Genomic DNA, 20,746 nt, shown 5'->3' with positions numbered 1-20,746 from the left:
AAATTTCAGGTAATCCGTTTCAGTATAAATGTCTATATTAATCTTTAATTAAATTATTTGAGAACAAACTTTCAGGTAATCCGTTTCAGTATAAATGTCTATATTAATCTTTAATTAAATTATTTGAGAACAAACTTTCAGGTAATCCGTTTCAGTGTAAATGTCTGAATTAATTTTTAATTCAATTATTTATGAACAAACTTTCAGGTAATCCGTTTCAGTGTAAATGTCTATATTAATCTTTAATTAAATTATTTGAGAACAAACTTTCAGGTAATCCGTTTCAGTGTAAATGTCTGTATTAATTTTTAATTCAATTATTTAAGGACAAACTTTTAGGTAATCCGTTTCAGTGTAATTGTCTATTAAGTTTTTAATTCAATTATTTGAGGACAAACTTTCAGGTAATCCGTTTCAGTGTTTATTAGTGATATAAATCTCGTGTGAACCATTTTCTTGGATATATCAGCATACTTTCCAATCATATGCGAAATATGGAAGAAATATAAACTTGATGTTACGATAGATAGAAGAACCTCTCTTGACCTAACTTCAAGTTTAAGGATAAGCATACTAACGTCACAATTGAATATCTATATACAATTATTTGGAAACTAACAATCGCACTTATAAAGTCTAATATCCTGATTAATACTCCAATGAGCACACTGTAGACACATTTGTAGAGCATATTTAGACAACAGTATCGATTCGTCAGCTGCAACCATTCGAACAGGTTTGAAGAAGGAAAATTGTATGTTCACCTTGTAAAATAAACTTATCACACAGAATAATTACATTACAATGACACTGCCAGCGTCTGACTTAGTATTAGCTGATGCATCAATTCCCAGGATGGTGGCGCTTCGAGAAGGATGTTCGAGATTTTATGGAATTACAAGACGTTCTCGCTGGATAAAACCTAGTGAAGTTGTAGAGACTTTAACCATACACCTCGTTATAGACATTTGTCGTACGAAGATGATGAAAAATCAGTGGTGGTAATAAATAATTCATCAATATTAGATATATATATATTACATAGCCTGAGGTCTATAAATGGTTGAAGACATTTTAATAGCAGAGCCTTCATCAAGTATAGGAGTGCAAAAAAAATAAAAAATCTAACAAGACTAACGGTGCATTTAGTGACATGAAATCTTGAAATGAACAGCGTTGTCAACATCAGGTTTAGTTTCCACAAGTTCGTTTGAAACAGCGAAACTTAATTTGCCTTTTTTTTTTTTTAATGCAGTGGGTGATACATAACTTTATAGCATCAATATCACATTGTAGCGTTTATCCAATTAAAAGACACTTTAATACTAAAAATACATTTTGTACTTCCTCTTGTAGTGCACAACATATATGTACAGTGGTAACCATACAATGATGGATGCTTACAATAGCGGCGAAATTATGAACCACTGAATAAGCAGCTTGAGAAACACAGAAGTTACCTTTAAAAAAAAAACATTTAACTACCTTTTAAATTTGTAAATGGCAATGTTAGTATGCTAAGCAGAGAACAAAAAAAGAATAGAAAAATACAATAATTTTACATCTTTCATAAAATAAAATCTGAGTATCACTTTCAACCAATAGCAAAATCTGTAAATAAATATAAGGTAGAAATGTCTTTCCAATACAGCTACAACAATAAGATTGCAATATTCATTTCAGTTATACGTTGAATTTCTAACAGAAGCATAAGATGACAGTATTTTATTCGTTTAGGCTAAACCTGTTAAAAAAACAGCACAGAATAACAACATCATTTCTTTCATTTCACTGAATCTACAAAAAGACAAATATTTTTTTTAATTTATTCTAAACCAGAAAAAATAAAAAAATTGACATTATTCTTTTCATTTAGACTAAACTTGGAAAAAAAGACAACACATGATGACAATATTCTTTTCATTTAGACTAAACTTGGAAAAAAAAGACAACACATGATGACAATATTCTTTTCATTTAGACTAAACTTGGAAAAAGACAACACATGATGACAATATTCTTTTCATTTAGACTAAACTTGGAAAAAAAAAGACAACACATGATGACAATATTCTTTTCATTTAGACTAAACTTGGAAAAAGACAACACATAATGACAATATTCTTTTCATTTAGACTAAACTTGGGAAAAAGCCCAAAAAAGATGACAATACTATTTTTTAGTTAAGCTGATATGTTAATGCTATAAAAAAGCAAGAGAAAATATAACAGTCCTCTCATTAAAGCTAAACATCTAAAAAATAACATAATATTGCATGACTGCATCATCTCTGCAGTTGGTAAGAGAGGTTATTACTTTAACCAATGAAGATTTATGAAAAGAGAATTATTACTACGATGAAAGCAATATTTACAAACAAGCCTTTAGTTATGAAAACATCTTAAATGCAAGGTCAAAAAGTTAATGCTTTGATACAAGTAACATAACACTACTCATGAAAGTTTTTTTGTAATTGCAAGCATAAACCTAGTAGAACAACAACAATAGTACATTAATAAAAACAATAGTACAGTCTAATAAATGAACATGTCAGTTCAACACTTATTTACTAGCAAGTGCTATACGTAAAGTGGTTGTTTTTGTCTTCAATGTATTGAGTTCAAACAAGATTGTCATATTATACACGATAAAAAGGTGTGGTCCTTCCAATGGGAAACTTGTATTTTTCTGTTACAGAAAATACAAGTTTATCTAATGCTTTTGATTATGATAATATTTTCAATATAAATTTTAATCATTTACAATTACTTAAAAAAAATCACAAAGCAATAATTTTGACACATTTTATGTCTGAAAGCATTGTAATAATAATGACAATTCATTTTTGTGTTTCATTCTGTAAACGTATGACATGATTTTTATGGTACAAATAATTTTAACATAAATAATACAATAGTGTAAAGTAATAAAAAGCAACATGAGCTACCTAATATTTTTGAATGGCTAAAGAATATTCATGTACCACACACAAAAAGAACATCAATTCCTAATATCAGTTCTCATGTTAAAAACAGTCCTTAAATATCTGCTCTAACACTTCGAGTAACAGAAAAATAAACAAAAGTCATCTGATTTGGAATGCAAAGTCAAGAAGTTTCTCAAAATTTACTTTATCTATCTATCATATGTAATACGTCACTCTAAAAAAATATGTTTTCATATAGAAACACCTTTTAGTTAGACAATTCTGCTTTGTATTAGTTTGTACTTTGCACTAAATACTTAAAGCGTAAAATATTTTCCTGTTTTCAATTCTTTAGAGAAATTACACTCAGTAATTATTTGAAATTTTTTTTAAAATTTAAAATCATAAAGGCACTATAACACATTCTGGAAGGTGTCTTATAAAAAAATATAGTAGAACAATTGAAACAGTAAAAATAGCCTGCTGAAAAAATATTTCTACATAGAAAACATCTGCATCATGCAGTAAAAAATTTCTTACATCCAAATACTGACACAATTTATCTTCACTGTTTCATATTTTATTAATTCACATATATAAAAAAAATATGATTTGAATTAACAGCACCAACTTTTACATTTTATACAAATGTTACCGTAAAATTTATATATTTCAGTGTCCCCTGGCACCAGATGCTAGAATATAGGAGTTTCTCTTTTATTTAATTACATTTACACAAACGTTTAAAGCACCTAAATATAAAGATAAATTTCCTTTGATCATTTATGTAATAACTTGACTGTGAGCAATTACAATTACTAAAGGATGAATCAGTAAAGCTATGACTACCTGAGAAATAACATACTTTTTTAATATACATTACTTTCTTTCTGGAATGTTCAATTTACTTGTATAATAATTCATAACTTATCAGTAAACCCTTCTTAATTTTTTTATATTACGCTTTGTAACATACAAAACAGATTTCATAGTGTAAAGAGTTAGTATTTAAAAGTTCACAAAATGATTTCATGCAATCTGTATATTTGCACACAAAAGTTTATTTTTGATCAGTATGGCACTAACATTGCCAAGATCATTGTTGTCATGACTGGACAATGTGAAAAATCAAATAAAAGTATTTGCTTATAACCTCTCATGCTTACAGGAAAAAAACATGAACAACATATACAACTTTCTGTGGCTGGAAAACTATATTTTGATTGAATCTATACTACCACTACTACGTCTTTAAACCCATATTTAAATTTAAAAAAATACCTATACACATTTTTGACTGAGTCTACAGTATCAGCTCCTCTACTGAGTCAGTTTTTAATGTCTCACTGAACAACTTTAATGACCGTTCAGCCTCTATTTCTGACAAGATTGATAAACCACTGCTTCTTTGGCTCTTTGGATAGCCCCAGGTGTGTAGAGAGGCGGTTGAACAAGAAGATACAGACCACTGGTCATTCTCTCCACAATCTAATTGATCAGATGTAGTAACAACAGTCTGGCATTCTGATTGTGTGGTTTTGACTGACTCACCTAATCCTTCATCATAATCCTCACTTGTATTATCTGATTCACAAGACTGCTTTTGTTGCTTATTCAACTTTAGACACTTTCTTCGTAGGTAGGATGGAGTTGTACTGAATTCAGAGGGACAGCTTCCATCTGACTGTGATGAGTTTGTCTCTACATTTTTGTCTTCATTTTGACAATGTGGATACATATTATCGGATTTCTGCAGCTGTGGGAAGACTTGTAGGTATGCAGGTGGAGGAGAATAACTTCCTGAAGAAGATGGTTTCATGTTATCCTCATGACTGTTGACTTCAGTTGTTGGACTGGAAATGTCTTCTGAAGAATGTGATGAAATGGAATTCCATCGAGCTAGTTCTGCATAATTCAATAATTTTGGTTGGTAAGAAGTTTGAAAACGAGGTATTTCGTAGCCATCCCGGTCAGTGATACTTACATTATCATCAAGTAGCTGAAGATAACGTGACTGCTCTGGCAGAGATCCAATGAGAAAACCATGAGGTGAAGATATTACGTGATCCTTTTTACAGCCACACGGTTGATTTGTTAATGAGGCAGCTCTTTTAACTGTTTGATGGACCAACAAATCATTCTACAGTAAATACAAAACACAATTTTAGTTAGACAGCTGATTATATACTTGATAAAAAAAAACTATTTTAAAAAGTTCTCTTAGTGGAAGATTTAAAATTACTAAAAAAATTACTGGAGTTAACTGAGTAAATAAAACAATCAACAAAAAAAAAACACTGTACAATGAACAGGATGTTTTCTAAGTTTGTTGAAATAGATGAATAACACTGTTCATAATAATGATGCTATTGGAATAACATGATAAGTGTGTTTGAGTCTTTATTTTTTATTGAAACATACTTTTTCTGAGCAAAAGATTTTAATAAAGTCAGGAAATTCTATTCTCTATAGTCATTTTTTCAGTGATATTGCCTTATGGGAGTATCATTATATTTCTTTATATTCATTGTTTTATTCTTATAGCCTTGCAGGAATGACATTATTATGTTTATAATCATTGTTTCATTCATACAGCCTTACAAGAATTTCATTCTTTTTTTTTTTTTTAACTTATCATTGCTTCATTTATGACTTTATAGGAGTATCATTCTATTCTCTATAGTCATTGATTCATTCATATATCCTTGCAGGAGTTTCATTACTTTTCTTTAGTGTCATTGGTTCATTCACTTAGCTTAACATGAGTGTCATTTTTTTTGTTATTGTTTCATTTTTATGACCTTATAGGATTGTAACGTTTTTTTAGTGTCATGGTTTCATTTATATAATGATTTTTTATATTCGTTAATTGTTTCATTCATACGGCTTTACAGCACTGCTTATTTTTCTTTATATACCACATTCTATACAGTGACATTCCCCTTAAAACAAAAACACCTGTCTATTTCTTAAGGATCCAGCTATCAACCACTTACTTTAATTCAGCTCTTCCAAGTAAAATTTAGGAAAACACTTTGTACGACCAATATTTTTGGGAATGTCATTAGTATTGTTCAGTGGTTCTCAAAATAATACGTTAGGTGGGAGACATACACTTCTAGTATTTGTTAACGGGTAAAAATGTTGATGAAAGTATTTGCGAGTCATATGGTTTGGTTTGTTTTGAATTTTATGCTAAGCTACAAGAGGGCTATATGCACTAGCCTTCTCTAATTCAGCAGTGATATACTAGAGGGAAGGCAGCTAGTCCATGCTACCCATCACCAGTTCTTGGGATACTCTTTTACTGATTAATAGTGGGACTGACCATCACATTATAATGCCCCCATGGCTGAAAGAGCAAGCACGTTTGGTGATGTGGATTCAAACCCACAACCCTCAGATTGTGAGTCAAGCACCCTAACTATCAGGCCATGCTAGGCCATGAGACATATGTAAATTAGTTCTGTGCATCTTCTTATCAGATAGTATTTCTCTACAGCAAAGAAACCGAGTGCACTGGCTGCTTTAGATGGGTGCTGTTTCTGGAAAGAACTCTACTATGTCGAGTCTTGTTACATGATGCTTAATTTAAAAAAAGTAAGGATCATGAAACTGAATTAAAGGTAGTCTATTTATTGTAAAGTAATTCTGCCTTTCCATTCAGAAATAAACTCTATTAATGTATAACAAAACTACAGTGTAGAAAGTTTTTCATACAAAAATGAGAGTTTAAGTTAGCATATACAGCTAACCTTTCAGAAACTTTTATCATAAGAGATGGTCAGCTGGACATAAATTGTATAAATCGTGTGTTAATTAAAATAAATATTTTTTGGTGTTTTGATTTAAAGAGGGACATCATTATTAAGACTAAATGAACAGTAACTTGGGCTTCTTTAACAGTTAAATGCAGTAGTTGCTCAGTGCACAGAATTGATTGGTTCTAAAAATATAAAAAAGCCACTCATTTTCCTTGGAGCCACACACTAATTTAAATCAGACCAAACTATTGCTTGTTTGAGAATAAAGAAAGTTTTATCTCCATGTTTCATGTTAAATCTTTTGCAGTATTTTATGTACATAGTTTGTCAAGCTATGTAGAATAACACTGGGTAATAACTAAATAATAACATAATGAATAAAAATCATACATAGTTTGTCAAGCTATGTAGAATAATACTGGGTAATAACTAAAGAATAATATAATGAATAAAACTCCATATATAGTTTGTCAAGCTATGTAGAATAATACTGGATAATAACTAAAGAATAACATAATGAATAAAACTTTCTACATAGTTTGTCAAGCTACGAGATATTAATGCTCAATCTCTAATCTATATGGTGAATAACCAATATCAAGATGTTACAATAATAATTTTAACCCATTCACCACGGCTGGGATGTATATTTCCCAGTGCACTGGGAAATATATGTCCCAGCTGCAGTGAATGGGTTAATCTCCGTGTTATAGTATAAAATACAGCATTATCCAGATATTAGAAATCAAGAATAAGGCTCTGATGAGAACAATTCTTATCATTAAACCAGGAGTCATAGAAATGTTGTGTTTCTAACACCATTTAACCAAATACATTTAAAAAGCATTTAGCTGCTATTGAAATATGAAGAATATTTTACTCAACACCCAGCTACCAAACTGAGTTTTTTTCACAGTAAAAAAAACATCTTGCTGATACAACTTGGACAGAAACAACAAAAAATTCATGGTGATAAATCAGATTTTTTTCTTAACCATGGTAGGAATGGGCCTTTATAGGTTCACATTAGACTGTAAATCATAATTATATATTTAATTATTTGACAATGATGTTTCAAATCACATCATTATAATTATTTTCACACATCTCCAACTCAGTTACATTGTATTACTGTCTCACAGCTGAATATGAAGTGGCCCTTGAGTACAGTGAGTGGGTTGTAAAATATGAATCACATAGATTAAAATGTGAAACACTGAATAGAAACATACTTTATATGTAGACTTTACCTTTAGTTTACCAATAAAGTAACTGAATGCAGTGAGACCTAATACTGCTGAAACTCTATTATTGGGAATACAGGAAATAAATGTGGTATACTGACTAGTTGCATACATATAGGTGTTTGAAGTCAAACCTTGATAAAGCTACTAAAGTAGTGGATAAGAATAGTGAATCGAAATGGCTTTCAAAGTTATTACTTACTTCAAATATATATAAGGTAATTTTAGATGTAATAGTGTTGGGTTATGGGCAATGAAAATTCTTATAAAGAATTCAGGTTCTTTAGTTATGGATTACTTTAACAGCTTTTAGTAACATGATAAATCTAAAAGTCACCAGGAGCTAGAAAGTGTTACATCATAAAGCTAAAATTTACCAAGAGCTAGAAAGTGTTACATCATAAAGCTAATTATTACCAGGAGCTAGAAAGTGCTTCACAATAAAGCTAATAATTACCAAAAGCAAGGAATTGTTTCATAATAAAAAAATTACCAAAAGCTAGAAAGTGTTACATAATAAAGCTAAAATTTACCAAGAGCTAGAAAGTGTTACATAATAAAGCTAAAATTTACCAAGAGCTAGAAAGTGTTACATAATGAAGCTAAAATTTACCAAGAGCTAGAAAGTGTTACATAATGAAGCTAAAATTTACCAAGAGCTAGAAAGTGTTACATAATGAAGCTAAACATTACAAAGCATTAGAAAGTGTTACATAATAAAGCTAAAATTTACCAAGAGCTAGAAAAGTTACATAATAAAGCTAAAATTTACCAAGAGCTAGAAAGTGTTACATAATGAAGCTAAAATTTACCAAGAGCTAGAAAATGTTACATAATGAAGCTAAAATTTACCATGAGCTAGAAAGTGTTACATAATGAAGCTAAACATTACAAAGCATTAGAAAGTGTTACCTAATAAAGTTAATAATTACCAGAAGCAAGAAAAGGTTGCATTCCTTGCAAGCAGTAAATCAGTTTGTTTAAAATGATATAACAAAGAGTAAAATGATATATAATGTCTATTAATTATCAAATTAACATTAGTAAAATAATTATGTTTATTAACACATGAGGAGTAACAATTAAAACTTTAGGATTAATTATTAATGACCATATCAGTTTCTATAACTAACAGAATCTACATAAATTCAATTCATTGGAGCTGAATCACTGCAGAAACTAGGTTTATCAACATTAGACCACTAGGTTTTATACTGTGCAGTTAATTACTATCGTAAACAAATCAGAACTTACATTCAGCCTCTTGGTTAAAGTTGGATCACTGCAAGTACTGAGGCTACCACATTCCTTGATGTAATGTATGTCACAAGAGTTTTCACGTTCTGATGAGTGTTTGTGATCTAATGTAAGTCAAAGTATGCATACTCTTAATTAATACCAATGAAGAATACATTAAAGAACTTTTCTTACCATAATAAATATGTTTTCATAATTGGAAGGTCTCCTACATGATCTCTTTCTTTTTATAATATTTAATGGCTCTAAATCAAATACCCTCTTATCTCTAAGATGCATATGTTTGAAAATTACAGTTATTACAATAAACCACTAAAAAAGACAGTTTACCTACATTCTCACAGCATTCCTATGCTTTATTGTAAGTTCAAAATACTGAGTATGAGTGTATGTGTGACCATTTGAGGTTTCAATGATACTACAGAGATGCACTTGTCTAGGTTTCTGTTTATGATGATATTTACAATATTTTAAGCTTCTCTCAGAATTATTTGGGTATCTACAATGAAAGGCTAAATACTTTATACATCCCTAATTAACATGTTAAGACATTTTTTTCAGTCACAACTAGCAAACCTTAATCTACCTAACTTTAACAATTCATGATCAATATTACTGAAGTTAAATTACTTTTTACTTGTGTGCAAGACAAATTTTGTATGTAGCTCCTGTTGGTATATATATGTTTGTCCATGCTTATTCTTGTTGAATGTACACTGATGGAGTCTACTGGCTTTAAAACACATTTTCCTAAATTATTTATGTATCAAATTCCTAGTGGGTCCATAGCTTTGTTGATTACAGGGACCCTAGTAGCATATGAGCTCCAAAAAAAACACAAAGTTAATGAAAATACCATCAATTAATCCCACTTATTACCATCATGTAATTTATACAGAAAAAAAAAAAAGAGTTATTTCATCAATTTCTTGGTCATTTATTTAGACTAAAGTTTTCAGATGTTTAGAGAAACACTCAATTTCTTTTGTCAAATACATTAAAGTTTGAAAATAATCCAATACTGAAAGCAATTTGCTTTGATATGCTTATCTCTCATCAAACTTTGAAAGTTACTTGTTTTGTTATGTTTACCCTTGTTTAAAACTAGTTTAAATGAAAGTTACTAATTTGGAAATTGAACATCACCCACTTGTGAAATTCACTTTTTTAGAAATTTCAAAATTATTCAGTAAAATTTGTCCTTGAGTTGCTATTATCAGATTAACCCTATATGCAAGGATAGGAATCAAAGAGCATGTGCCATGGTCCTTTCAATCAGGACTTTCCACATTGTATTATGTACTTGATTTCAGAGTTATCAACTATTCATTTTACCCTACATTTGACTTATTTTGTTGTAAAGAAGAGTAAATACCAGATACAGTGTACAGGGATACTGAGATACACTGTAGTTTATGATAAAGGAGGGCAAATACCAGATATATAGTGTACAGGGATATTGAGAGATACACTGTAGTTCATGGTAAGGGAGGGCAAATACCAGATACAGTATTCAGGGATACTGAAAACAACCACAGATATGCATTTTGGAGGTTCTGGAGGTTATACAAATGCAATATGTAACTGTAAAATGGAATAACATATTTTTACCCTTAATATTAACCAACATGTCAGGGTCTGGGTCAGACTGACATTGTAAGTTCATAGATATATCTCGAGTGCAAATACTTTTGTCCAATAACCAAGTTATTATATACGATAGACTTGTACATTTTACTAAAAGCTTGCCACATTTCATGCAGATAAATATAAAAAATTTGGAATTATAGTCAACATTCCTTGTCAAATACAGGGTTGTTCCTTTGGACTAACCCCATGAACAGCTGGTTAAAAGATGTTCTGTCAAAATGCCCCCCAGTAATTTAACATGGTAAGTCTGAAGGCTTATAATGCTAAAAACTGAGTATCGGTAGTTTTTAATAGTATATCATTTCTTTGTACATTGATAAATGACATACAGCAGTCACAAAGAAAAAGTTTTATAAATATTCCAAGCTTTAATTTCACCACTGCAGAGTTTTGGTTGAATTAAAGATAAACAATGCTGCTGTAGTAGACTGGGTTGTTTAACAGTGACTAACTAGGAATTAGTAATAGATAACCCTTTAGCTCAGTTGGTAGAACACTTGCTTGTGTCTCAGGTTCACATCTGAGGTGAGGAAACATATATCATGATAATATAAATTACCACAGTGATGCTCAACATGGAACTATCCTAAACCCTGAAAGTATGCCTGAGGACAAGCACTGTTTGTGAAAGAGGAAGAATGTAGTAGTGTCTTACTAGCAAGTGCTAGTCAGTTAACCCTTTATCTCAGTTAGTAGAAGTGCTAGCCTGGTGTGCAAAAGATCTCGGGTTCAAATCTGAGGTGAGGAAAAAATAATTAAATTACTACATGGCAGGTAGGGGCCAAATGACAATTCTATTGCAATACCTTCTGTATGAAACAACCTGAAAATAACACAGATTTGCATATAATATCTAATATATTAAAGTATAATTCAGATGAGTTAAAAAGTATGGGATTATTACAAATACAACTGTAATATACCCTGAAAAATATATTATCAGATTAGTCAAACAGAACATTAAAATCAAGATGTGTTAAAAGCTGTGAGATTACTTAGAAAAAAAAAGGACTACTTTAAAAACACAGGCATTCTTCAAAAGCTTGTTATATTGGCAGAAGTTTAAACTTCACACTTAATAAAAAGGTATATTAATTAAAAAAACAATTGAACTACCAATAAACTCACTATTTCTGTGGATGCCAATGTAGTTATGATTGTGAACAACTGAGTTTTGGAACTTTAGCTGGAGAGCTAACAAGGTTTCAAGGCATGTGGTAAAAGATGGTCTACTTTCTTGGTCATACCCCCAGCAGAGCAACATAAGCTCATACCTGAAATCAAAGAGACAAGCTTATAACCTAAAACATAGGTGCTACATATACTGTATTAAACATAAACTTGAAATAGGAATTAATAAATTGTGAAAATACATAAGTAAAAATATGAGAGAGAGAATTCTACAAGTATTACACGTAAATCTGCACATTCATTACACAGTAGATTATTACACCTGATTCAATACTTTGTAAACATCAGAGAGCAGTCAGTGAAGTCTAAACAGTAGAAGCATTATATAAATTTCAGTAGATTAGAAGCATGATATAAATTTTGATAGACTCACTGTTCACATGTCAGTAGCCCCAAGAAGAAATAAGCACATTTCAGGAAACTATAGAAGCTTAATACACATTAGTAGACTCTAGAAATATTATATATATACCAACAAAGGTACCTGTGCCAAGGGCACAATTTACTTCATTAGCTTCACAGGGACAGCATGTGTGCGTAATACTAGCCAGAAGAAACAAGAAGAAAACTGAAATGGCTGTCAAACTAATAAAAAATCACTAAAATAATGGGTTTTAGAATTTCTGTAGGGCATACTCAAAAATCCCTGAAAGTATATATGTACCAATAATCCATTTAAAATTAAATTTTAATTATGTTAAGAAATTAACCAAAAGAATAATGGGCATATTTGGTGTTTATGAGTCCTAATACTGGTAAATAATAAGTAGAAATAAACATGTGTTACTTACAGTTCTCTAGGGCATTTTTCTGGCCTGTCTAGACGACCACCACCTCGAACATAATATAGAACCTCCAGGTTTGTACGTGCAGGGTAGGGTTGCTGACCTAATGTCATAACTTCCCATAGGAGAACCCCAAAAGCCCTATACATGATGTAATAAATGACATTTTACAGGTTCAAAAGGTTAAAAGGAAATATAAAGTTACTTTAAAAATTTTTATTGGATATAATATGAATGCTGGGTTAGTTCTCTTTAAAACTAAAAGGCTATACGTCACTCAACTTCACTACTAGAATACCTTATCATGTATCAGATAGTTTTTTTAAAGTCATTAAACTGTACAATAATATCTGTAGATAATTCAGGAGACTGTTTTACATGAGTGGTTTACAAGGGATTTATAAAGGGCATCCCAAAATGAATATAGCAACATTCAAAACATCTTCTGAAGGCTTGTAAGGTTTATTTAAGTTAATTATTATTGTCATTACTTACATTATTTATGAATGTGTTTTATTGCAGATTTCAGAACTGATCCTGTGTTTTGAGTAAAATGGCAACTCCTGAGTTCACCCCTTTGGACTTTTATTTTTGGGGCTTTTTGAAAACAAAAGTCTACCATAACAAACCAAGAGAGCTTAAGGAACAGAAACTTTGTATCCGTGATGCAGTCTTATCCATCCCTACAGCTGTATTAGAAAATGTGTTCTCAGAATTTGAATGGATTTGATTGATTATTACTAATGATGGAAAACATGTAGAAGTTCATTAATTAAATTAACTAAAACTTATAATTAAATTAAATAAAACTCATAAGCCTTCAGATGTTTTTAATTTTGTTGTTACCTCAGATAATATTCAACTTTCCTTTTGGTATGTATATTTTGGGACACCATGTATAAGAACTACTTGAAACTGACTCAGCATAAATGATAAAAAAAAAGAAAATAGTTTTTAAAAGTTATTTTACAGTTTTCAACAGTATTGTCAAATCAATGAGCAACATACATCTTCAGAAGTGTATTTAATGTTTAGTAAACTTTAGTTTAGTTGGTAGAGCATTTGTCTGCATGTCAGATGTCTTTGGTTCGATCCCGAGCCATGAAAATGCAAAACTGGATTATCCCACTTTCATTACCACAGTGGAAGAAGTTAAGAGTTAAAAGGTTGTTTGTTCAGTGCTCGAATACCTCCATCACTAGCAAAAGTAAGAGAACTGTCGATAAATATGGTGTTTATTCAGTGACTGGTAACCCTCATCATACAGTACCCACAATTTCTGTTTTTTTATACTACTACACATCACTATATCAGTTTGTTTTTTAATTTGCTTTTTTTTTTATCAAATTGTTTCTAACAACAAGAGAATATGATTTCTGAAGAAATGCTTTCATAACTTGAAACTGATTTTTAATTACAAGTGACTGTGAGTAGCAAGAAAAAATAAACAGTTGTAGTTGGTAAAATTTTCAGTATGTAATAATTTTTTGACTTTTTAAAAATTGCATACAATGTACAATGTATAAATATACTAAAGCTACCCTGTCATTTCTAGTTGAGCACTGGGTGACAATCCCAGGGGTTGTGCTAAGAGACACCCGCAGGAGGTAGAATTAATTTACTAATGTTACTAGTAGCCTTCTGTCTCTATAATGTCCTACTGACTATCCATATTTTGCTTTTCCCAACTACAGCATACTGTACTTCTTTTCCAGAAGTCTAATTCTCCCCCCCCCCCCAAACATCGATGTATACCCTCCACACCTTACTAGAGCAGAGGAGGTCAATATCCTGCGAGTACAGTTGTGCCACATTTGATATAGGGGTTATTTCTTATAAGCTTTGCAGATTCCTAGTTAGATCCATAAAAGTGTCACCATGTGCATGTACCAAGAATAGAACAGTATTTACTTGAAGTTGGTGTACACCAAATTTTATGTGTGCTCATTATTATTTGGATTGTTCACTCTTAAAATGTCAGAGTCCTACAGTATCATATAATTTCATAATAGGTTTTATCATGTGATTGCTTTTTGTTAAAACAACCTGAGGCTTACTACCTTGTGTTTCTCCTTTATCAACAACCTGAGTTCAATTACAAAGAGATCTTTCAAGGTCTACAAGTCTATAGAGATGAACAATTATTTTTATACATATGGTAGTATGACACATCTCTGTATTCACCACTGTAGTGTGTATGGATGCATGCTTTAAGGTTTTGAATTGATAACAAGTACAGGGAACATTATAACGTGTCATACTTTCAGACAAACTAGAAAACCAGTGTCACAACATTGACAGATTAAAAGTCTTCACATTTTCTAATTTCAAGATGTATATTTCCTCTTGCTTAATATAAAATTTGCAATTTTAAGATAAAAAACTCTGAGAAAATCCTTCTCATAGTTATTTGTAAACTTACTGTCATAACACTGTAATAAGGAAGATCATACCAAGTGTTAGACTAAAATAAATCCTATTCAAACAAAACCTTTTTCATGTTTATGTTATTATCCATGACAATTGATATAGCTGCATGCATAACAATTATTCTAGGCCTAGAGTTCTTTATTATTGTTTCAGTTGTCAGACTAATTGATATTAAACATCAGACTAGCCAGTGTACTGATCTTACATACCAGATATCCGATTGACTAGTGAAGACACCATCTATCAGAGACTCTGGGGCCATCCATCGCACTGGAAGCAGACCTTCACCCTCTTTCCTATAGTAGTCGTTTTTATAAATGTCTCTAGCCAAACCAAAATCTCCAATCTTCACATGGCGTAGAGCAGGGTCATGACTTGATACTAAACAGTTACGAGCAGCTATGTCTCTGTCAGTTAAGTTAATACATTACAATAAGTTAATTTTTTGATAATGAACACTTACAAGAATGTATATTAAAAAATAACATCTTTCACTAATTTAATTCTGTTATACATGCACTAGACAACAATAAAAAACATCCTATGTAAAACAAAATCTCATTGCAGTAAGCTCAACAATGTCATTTTAGTTTATGAATCCAATTTATACTTTTTCATTCATTGTAAAAAAAGAAGTATTTGAGGATTCTTAGCTTTAAAGATAATTTTGGGACTTTGGGTAGTATAGTGCACACTGGAGTGTTAGCATGTTTTATGAAGAGAAACAGCCAGAACCCAGTGCTAATTCTTTAATTCCTCAATGTTTCATATTTCAGCCCTATCAAGATGTAGATACCCTATAGAACACAAACCCAGTCTTAACAGAATTAAACAGCAGTTTTGGGCATGTTTTTTTCACTTTATTTTCTTGTAATATGAACTGTAATCTCAGTTTTTAATCTGTCCAGTTACTTTGATGGTAAAAATATTTACATTCAACTTTATACTCTTTCATTCTGGATAATTCTTTCATTTGTTGCATAGCAATCCTTACCACCACCTTAGCTGAGCTGATGATTCTTAAAACTAAAGTGTTCAGCTCAACATGGTACAGATTGTTTAATCTAACCTTGGCTTACCTGATTTTATTAAATTATTACTAGCTGCATAAGAAATACTTTAATCCACTCAACATTTCATTTCTACAATTTCAGGAGTGACCTTCTATTTTGACTGATACACTCAGAATAGAATAATACAAAACTTGAAATTTGTCCTGCAATATAATATAGAGTTAGATAACGAACATGCATGTTGGTGCATCAGTGCTAGAAAAATGAAATACTGAATGGATTAAATTATTTTCTTTCAATTACTAGTCATTTAATTAAATCATATGTGTTCATAATACTGTATTATGTACTTTTTTTGTTCAATCTGAGCTTAATATAATAAAGGAGAAGAATACACAAGTGTCAAAACTAACCAGAATATACAGAATAATAAAATCTTGTTCAACTTACCTATGCACAAAGTGCATTTCTTCAAGATATACGCAGCCTTTAGCAACATCAGCACATATATTTAACAGATCATCTAGGGTTAATGGCTGCAAACCAAACACCTGAAAAATATATAATTGGATATGCCAAATGAGTAAGTAGGTTCCTAAATTGCTTTAAAAAGTTTTCAAAATGAGTGTTCAGGAGCTTGATATTGGTTTTTGTGATTCTGTGGTAAATTCTTATAATAGGCACTTCTTTCTTCTTGTAATAAAATAGTATATATTCTGTATAAATGCAGGTTTCACATAACATGTAGTTGAAAAAGCCATTAGGGTGATTTCATTCTAGCCTTTGTTTCTTTGTTATTCTCAAGTAGATAATACCTGTTTTGCCCATAGGAAAAAAAAAAAAGAGTTATTAATACGATACTACATATTTGCATACTGTGAAATGATGTCAACAATGGCAGTTCAGGTGATATCTCGAGGTTACGACTTCACCTATGTTTGAATGAGAATGACTAGTCACAAGGGTAGTACTAGCTACAAGGTAAATATGACATTTCTTGAAAAGTAAGGAGTGTTGGATTTAGTCAGCTGAAGATAGAAGGACCAGTAAAAGAAATCATACTGAGTCAATAAAGCAAAGAAACATATTGTTTGTGTTTTATATGTGACATAATAAATGTTGTACTTTGTATCCAGTCTCTTTATTTAGTACATTCTCATAGCTTAGTTATTCACGGGTATAGCAGTACTTCATAATAGGTATCTTGCCCAAATCACCTGTTATTATGCAGATCTATCCCATTGCTCTAACATAAACTCAGTTTTACCTGAATATTTCAAAAATCTACTAAACTGAATGCTGCATAACAACTCATTTTGGGTTACATTAAAAGCAAATCAAGACATGCAGGGCATGTGTATGTAGAAAATTCATAGCAGTCTACTTCAAAAATTAAATTCCAATTACAGGATTATATTAGTGGACTTTAGTGTGCACTTTTTTACTCTAAACTATGGAACAGAATGAAAGGATACAGTATGAAATAACTTATATCATAACAAACATTATTTTGTTAAACAATTAGACTAACAGACAAACAAATATGCATTCAATTCATGCCAAGGAACTCACCAACTACCACACTATAAATAATAGTACAACACTAGAAATCTATCTATACATAGGTTTTCAGGAAGTTTTACAAAATATTCGTTTGGACAGATTCTTCAACAACTCTACCATGTTCTGGTAATTCACATGAGACATTAAACCAAACAATTAGTTGCTCAGTTGAAATATGCAGTGTTATAAGCTTGACTTTTAACATAATCTTATACCCTTTTCTGTCTGATGCTCCTGAGTCTTACTCATTACATTTGTGACTCCCACCTGTGCTACATAAAGAAGAATTTTGGTGATAAGATCCTTTGTTTATAAGTTTAGCTTAATCATAGTTTTAACGATAACTGAATTTAACAACACAATGCACATCCACCATGAGTGATTAGTTTAATACAGTGTATTCAAAGATCTTAATATAACCTACTGACTACAAGTGTCTAGAATTTGGTTTGAGATGTAGTTATGGCTTCTAAGAAATTAGAATAATGAAAATACAGGGGATATTTTTATCTCTCAGGTAGGAACTTTCTGACTTCACTAAACTGAATGACACAAAATGAAGCAGTGATGGTGATTATTAGTTTAGTAATAGTGACTCAGTAACCTTTCATTTATTTTTGCCTGTACACTAAAATGTTTTGTAAAATTTCTAAATTTGACTTAGCAGCTTTATTTCACTTCTTTTTTTTTTTAATGTTTTGCTTCATGGGTCCAGTATAATTGGTTTGTTGGAAGGAGAAACTCATAATGAACAGAAACATTTCAAATTATTCTTGAAGTCAAATGAATATCAATGGAGGTATGAAGACAAATGCCATAAAATTGAATATCATTATGTAAAAACTGTATTCATTTCTGCATGTTTATATCTAAAGAAATGTATTATTCAAATATTCTTATTGTTTTTGCTATACTTACTTACATCATATAGAAATAATTTCATACATGGCTATGTCTTTCTAATTTAAAAAAAAAAGGTGGATAAAAATGTACTTATACTCTAGAGACAGGACTGATTGGTGCTTCATTCTTAGGGATAATTCAGTATATCTGAAGAATAAGAGACACATGGAACTTACCGAAGCATTTCGACTGGAACGAAGGTAGGAGAGTAAGTCGCCACCCTCCATCAGCTCCAAAATAATAAAATTAGGATTGTTGTCCAAGCAAACTCCCAGAAGAGAAAGAATGTGATCATGTTTAAAATTGCTGTTACAAAAAAAATTAAATATTAACTTTGTACAATACTAATGAAGGTTTCTGAAGTTGAATTACACTCATGAAAAAAAAAGAATATATCTATCTATATATAAGGTATTGTAATACCTCTTGTAATACATTATATCCATTTCCAGCAATTAACAATGAAAATCAAATTAATAAAATTTACAGCATGATAAGTATATAAAAGAAATTACAGCTTTATTGTTACAAGCCTCAACAATGTTGATGTCAGTTCACTCACTGACTGATCATAAAGTTCAAAGCAAGTGAACATCATACAGAATTGATGCAAAAGAAAACCCACTGTTACACCCAAAAACGTTGTTAACTAAGCATACAAGATACTTTTATATACAATCAATACACCATCTCTAACCATATTACTACTCTCTCTAACTCTTCCATTTCATTACTATATTCATGCTCCAAAGATATGGAGAGCAAAGCACAGACAAGAAATGTATACTACACCACGGTAAGGAAAATACTGAATCCTCATTCAGTGATCCTTTTTAGTTACCGTTATCTGCTAAACTAAGATTTGAAATCATTTGCAACTTTCAGTGAATGTAATTCACAAGAACTATTACAGATGGAAAATGGGTAACAGCCAATAGGACCTTTTGTTTCTCATGTTCAACCAATATTACTTGTTTAAATAAAAATGAAACCATTGTTATTAAAACTACCACTGTCTCAATTTTTTCTAGTTCTGATCTCGGGTCTCCATATTGAAAACAATTAAAAAATATTCTTCAGGTGAAACATAATAAAATATTCAATTTTGCATATTTAGCGAAATTGCTGTGAAAATTCAAGTCCGATGGATGATAAGCAACTTTGTAAAACATATCATTTCATATTTTTCCATCATTTTTCACAAAATCTAGCACATTTTCAAAGTACGTTTTTAGTATCCACTTTATAATTTATGAACTTTTATGAACGAATTAACCCAATTTTAAATTTAAAAAAAATATTAATATAAAAAAAAATACTTCATGTGAACAATTTTTTTTTCAGGTTTGTTAAGATGGTAAAATATTTCAATTTCAAAATATCTCTTAATAGCTATAAAATACATTAAAGCTACTTTAGAACCAATTTCTGTTCGTAAAAATCTCTTAGTAAATAGTGCCTTAGTATAAAAAGTACGTTATGGTATAACCAACAGAGAAACTAATTTTGTTTTGGATATTAGAAATAACAATTATTCACAAGTAGAGAAAAAACTTTTCAAAAAAGGAAGTAAATGTAGGGATGGCTAATATCAGTCCTTCAAAAACAATGAAACAATATAGTAGAGATTGCATTTGCATCATGCAAATGCCATTTTCCTTAGTGAAATACATTTTCATTGTAAATTGTCACTGTTGATACAATGGTAACAGAAGACTCTGAACAGCTGATCATAAAATCATCTTTAATAGTGGCACTCTGACAGACAGGCACCCACTATCATGCTCCCCTTTCAGTCTTACAGATCCTTGCTTTTACCCAGTGTTTTGCAGGTTAACTGTAATTATTTGACATGTTACATGATCAGTCTTATTTTGCTTATGCAATTATTTGGAATATAGGTTTGCAAAGATCCTGATAAAGTGACCATCAGATCATATAAAAAATGACACAGTTTTCAGCTTATTCTGTTTTATTCCTCTAACACTAATAAAATATAAGAGCACTCTCCTAGTATTAT

At 30.8% G+C, this 20,746-nt stretch overlaps 1 protein-coding gene across 1 annotated transcript in view; it reads right to left on the bottom strand.

Moving 5' to 3' along the window:
• Positions 1–1,164: 1,164 nt before the first annotated feature.
• The window catches only part of LOC106472926 (proto-oncogene tyrosine-protein kinase ROS-like), a 54,814-nt gene continuing 35,232 nt past the window's right edge, over positions 1,165–20,746 (bottom strand). Inside the window, exons 19-25 of the mRNA XM_022401463.1 lie at positions 18,903–19,032; positions 16,711–16,811; positions 15,457–15,654; positions 12,824–12,958; positions 11,970–12,115; positions 9,189–9,295; positions 1,165–5,066 (exon numbers count right to left, since the gene is read on the bottom strand). Of these exons, the coding sequence (XP_022257171.1) occupies positions 4,230–5,066; positions 9,189–9,295; positions 11,970–12,115; positions 12,824–12,958; positions 15,457–15,654; positions 16,711–16,811; positions 18,903–19,032 (1,654 nt within the window). The 3' untranslated portion in view covers positions 1,165–4,229. The remainder of the gene's footprint in view (positions 5,067–9,188; positions 9,296–11,969; positions 12,116–12,823; positions 12,959–15,456; positions 15,655–16,710; positions 16,812–18,902; positions 19,033–20,746) is intronic.

This window comes from Limulus polyphemus, unplaced genomic scaffold (genome assembly GCF_000517525.1).
Source record: "Limulus polyphemus unplaced genomic scaffold, Limulus_polyphemus-2.1.2 Scaffold5739, whole genome shotgun sequence".
NCBI classification, from domain to species: domain Eukaryota; kingdom Metazoa; phylum Arthropoda; class Merostomata; order Xiphosura; family Limulidae; genus Limulus; species Limulus polyphemus.
This window is presented reverse-complemented; position numbering and strand designations above follow the sequence as displayed.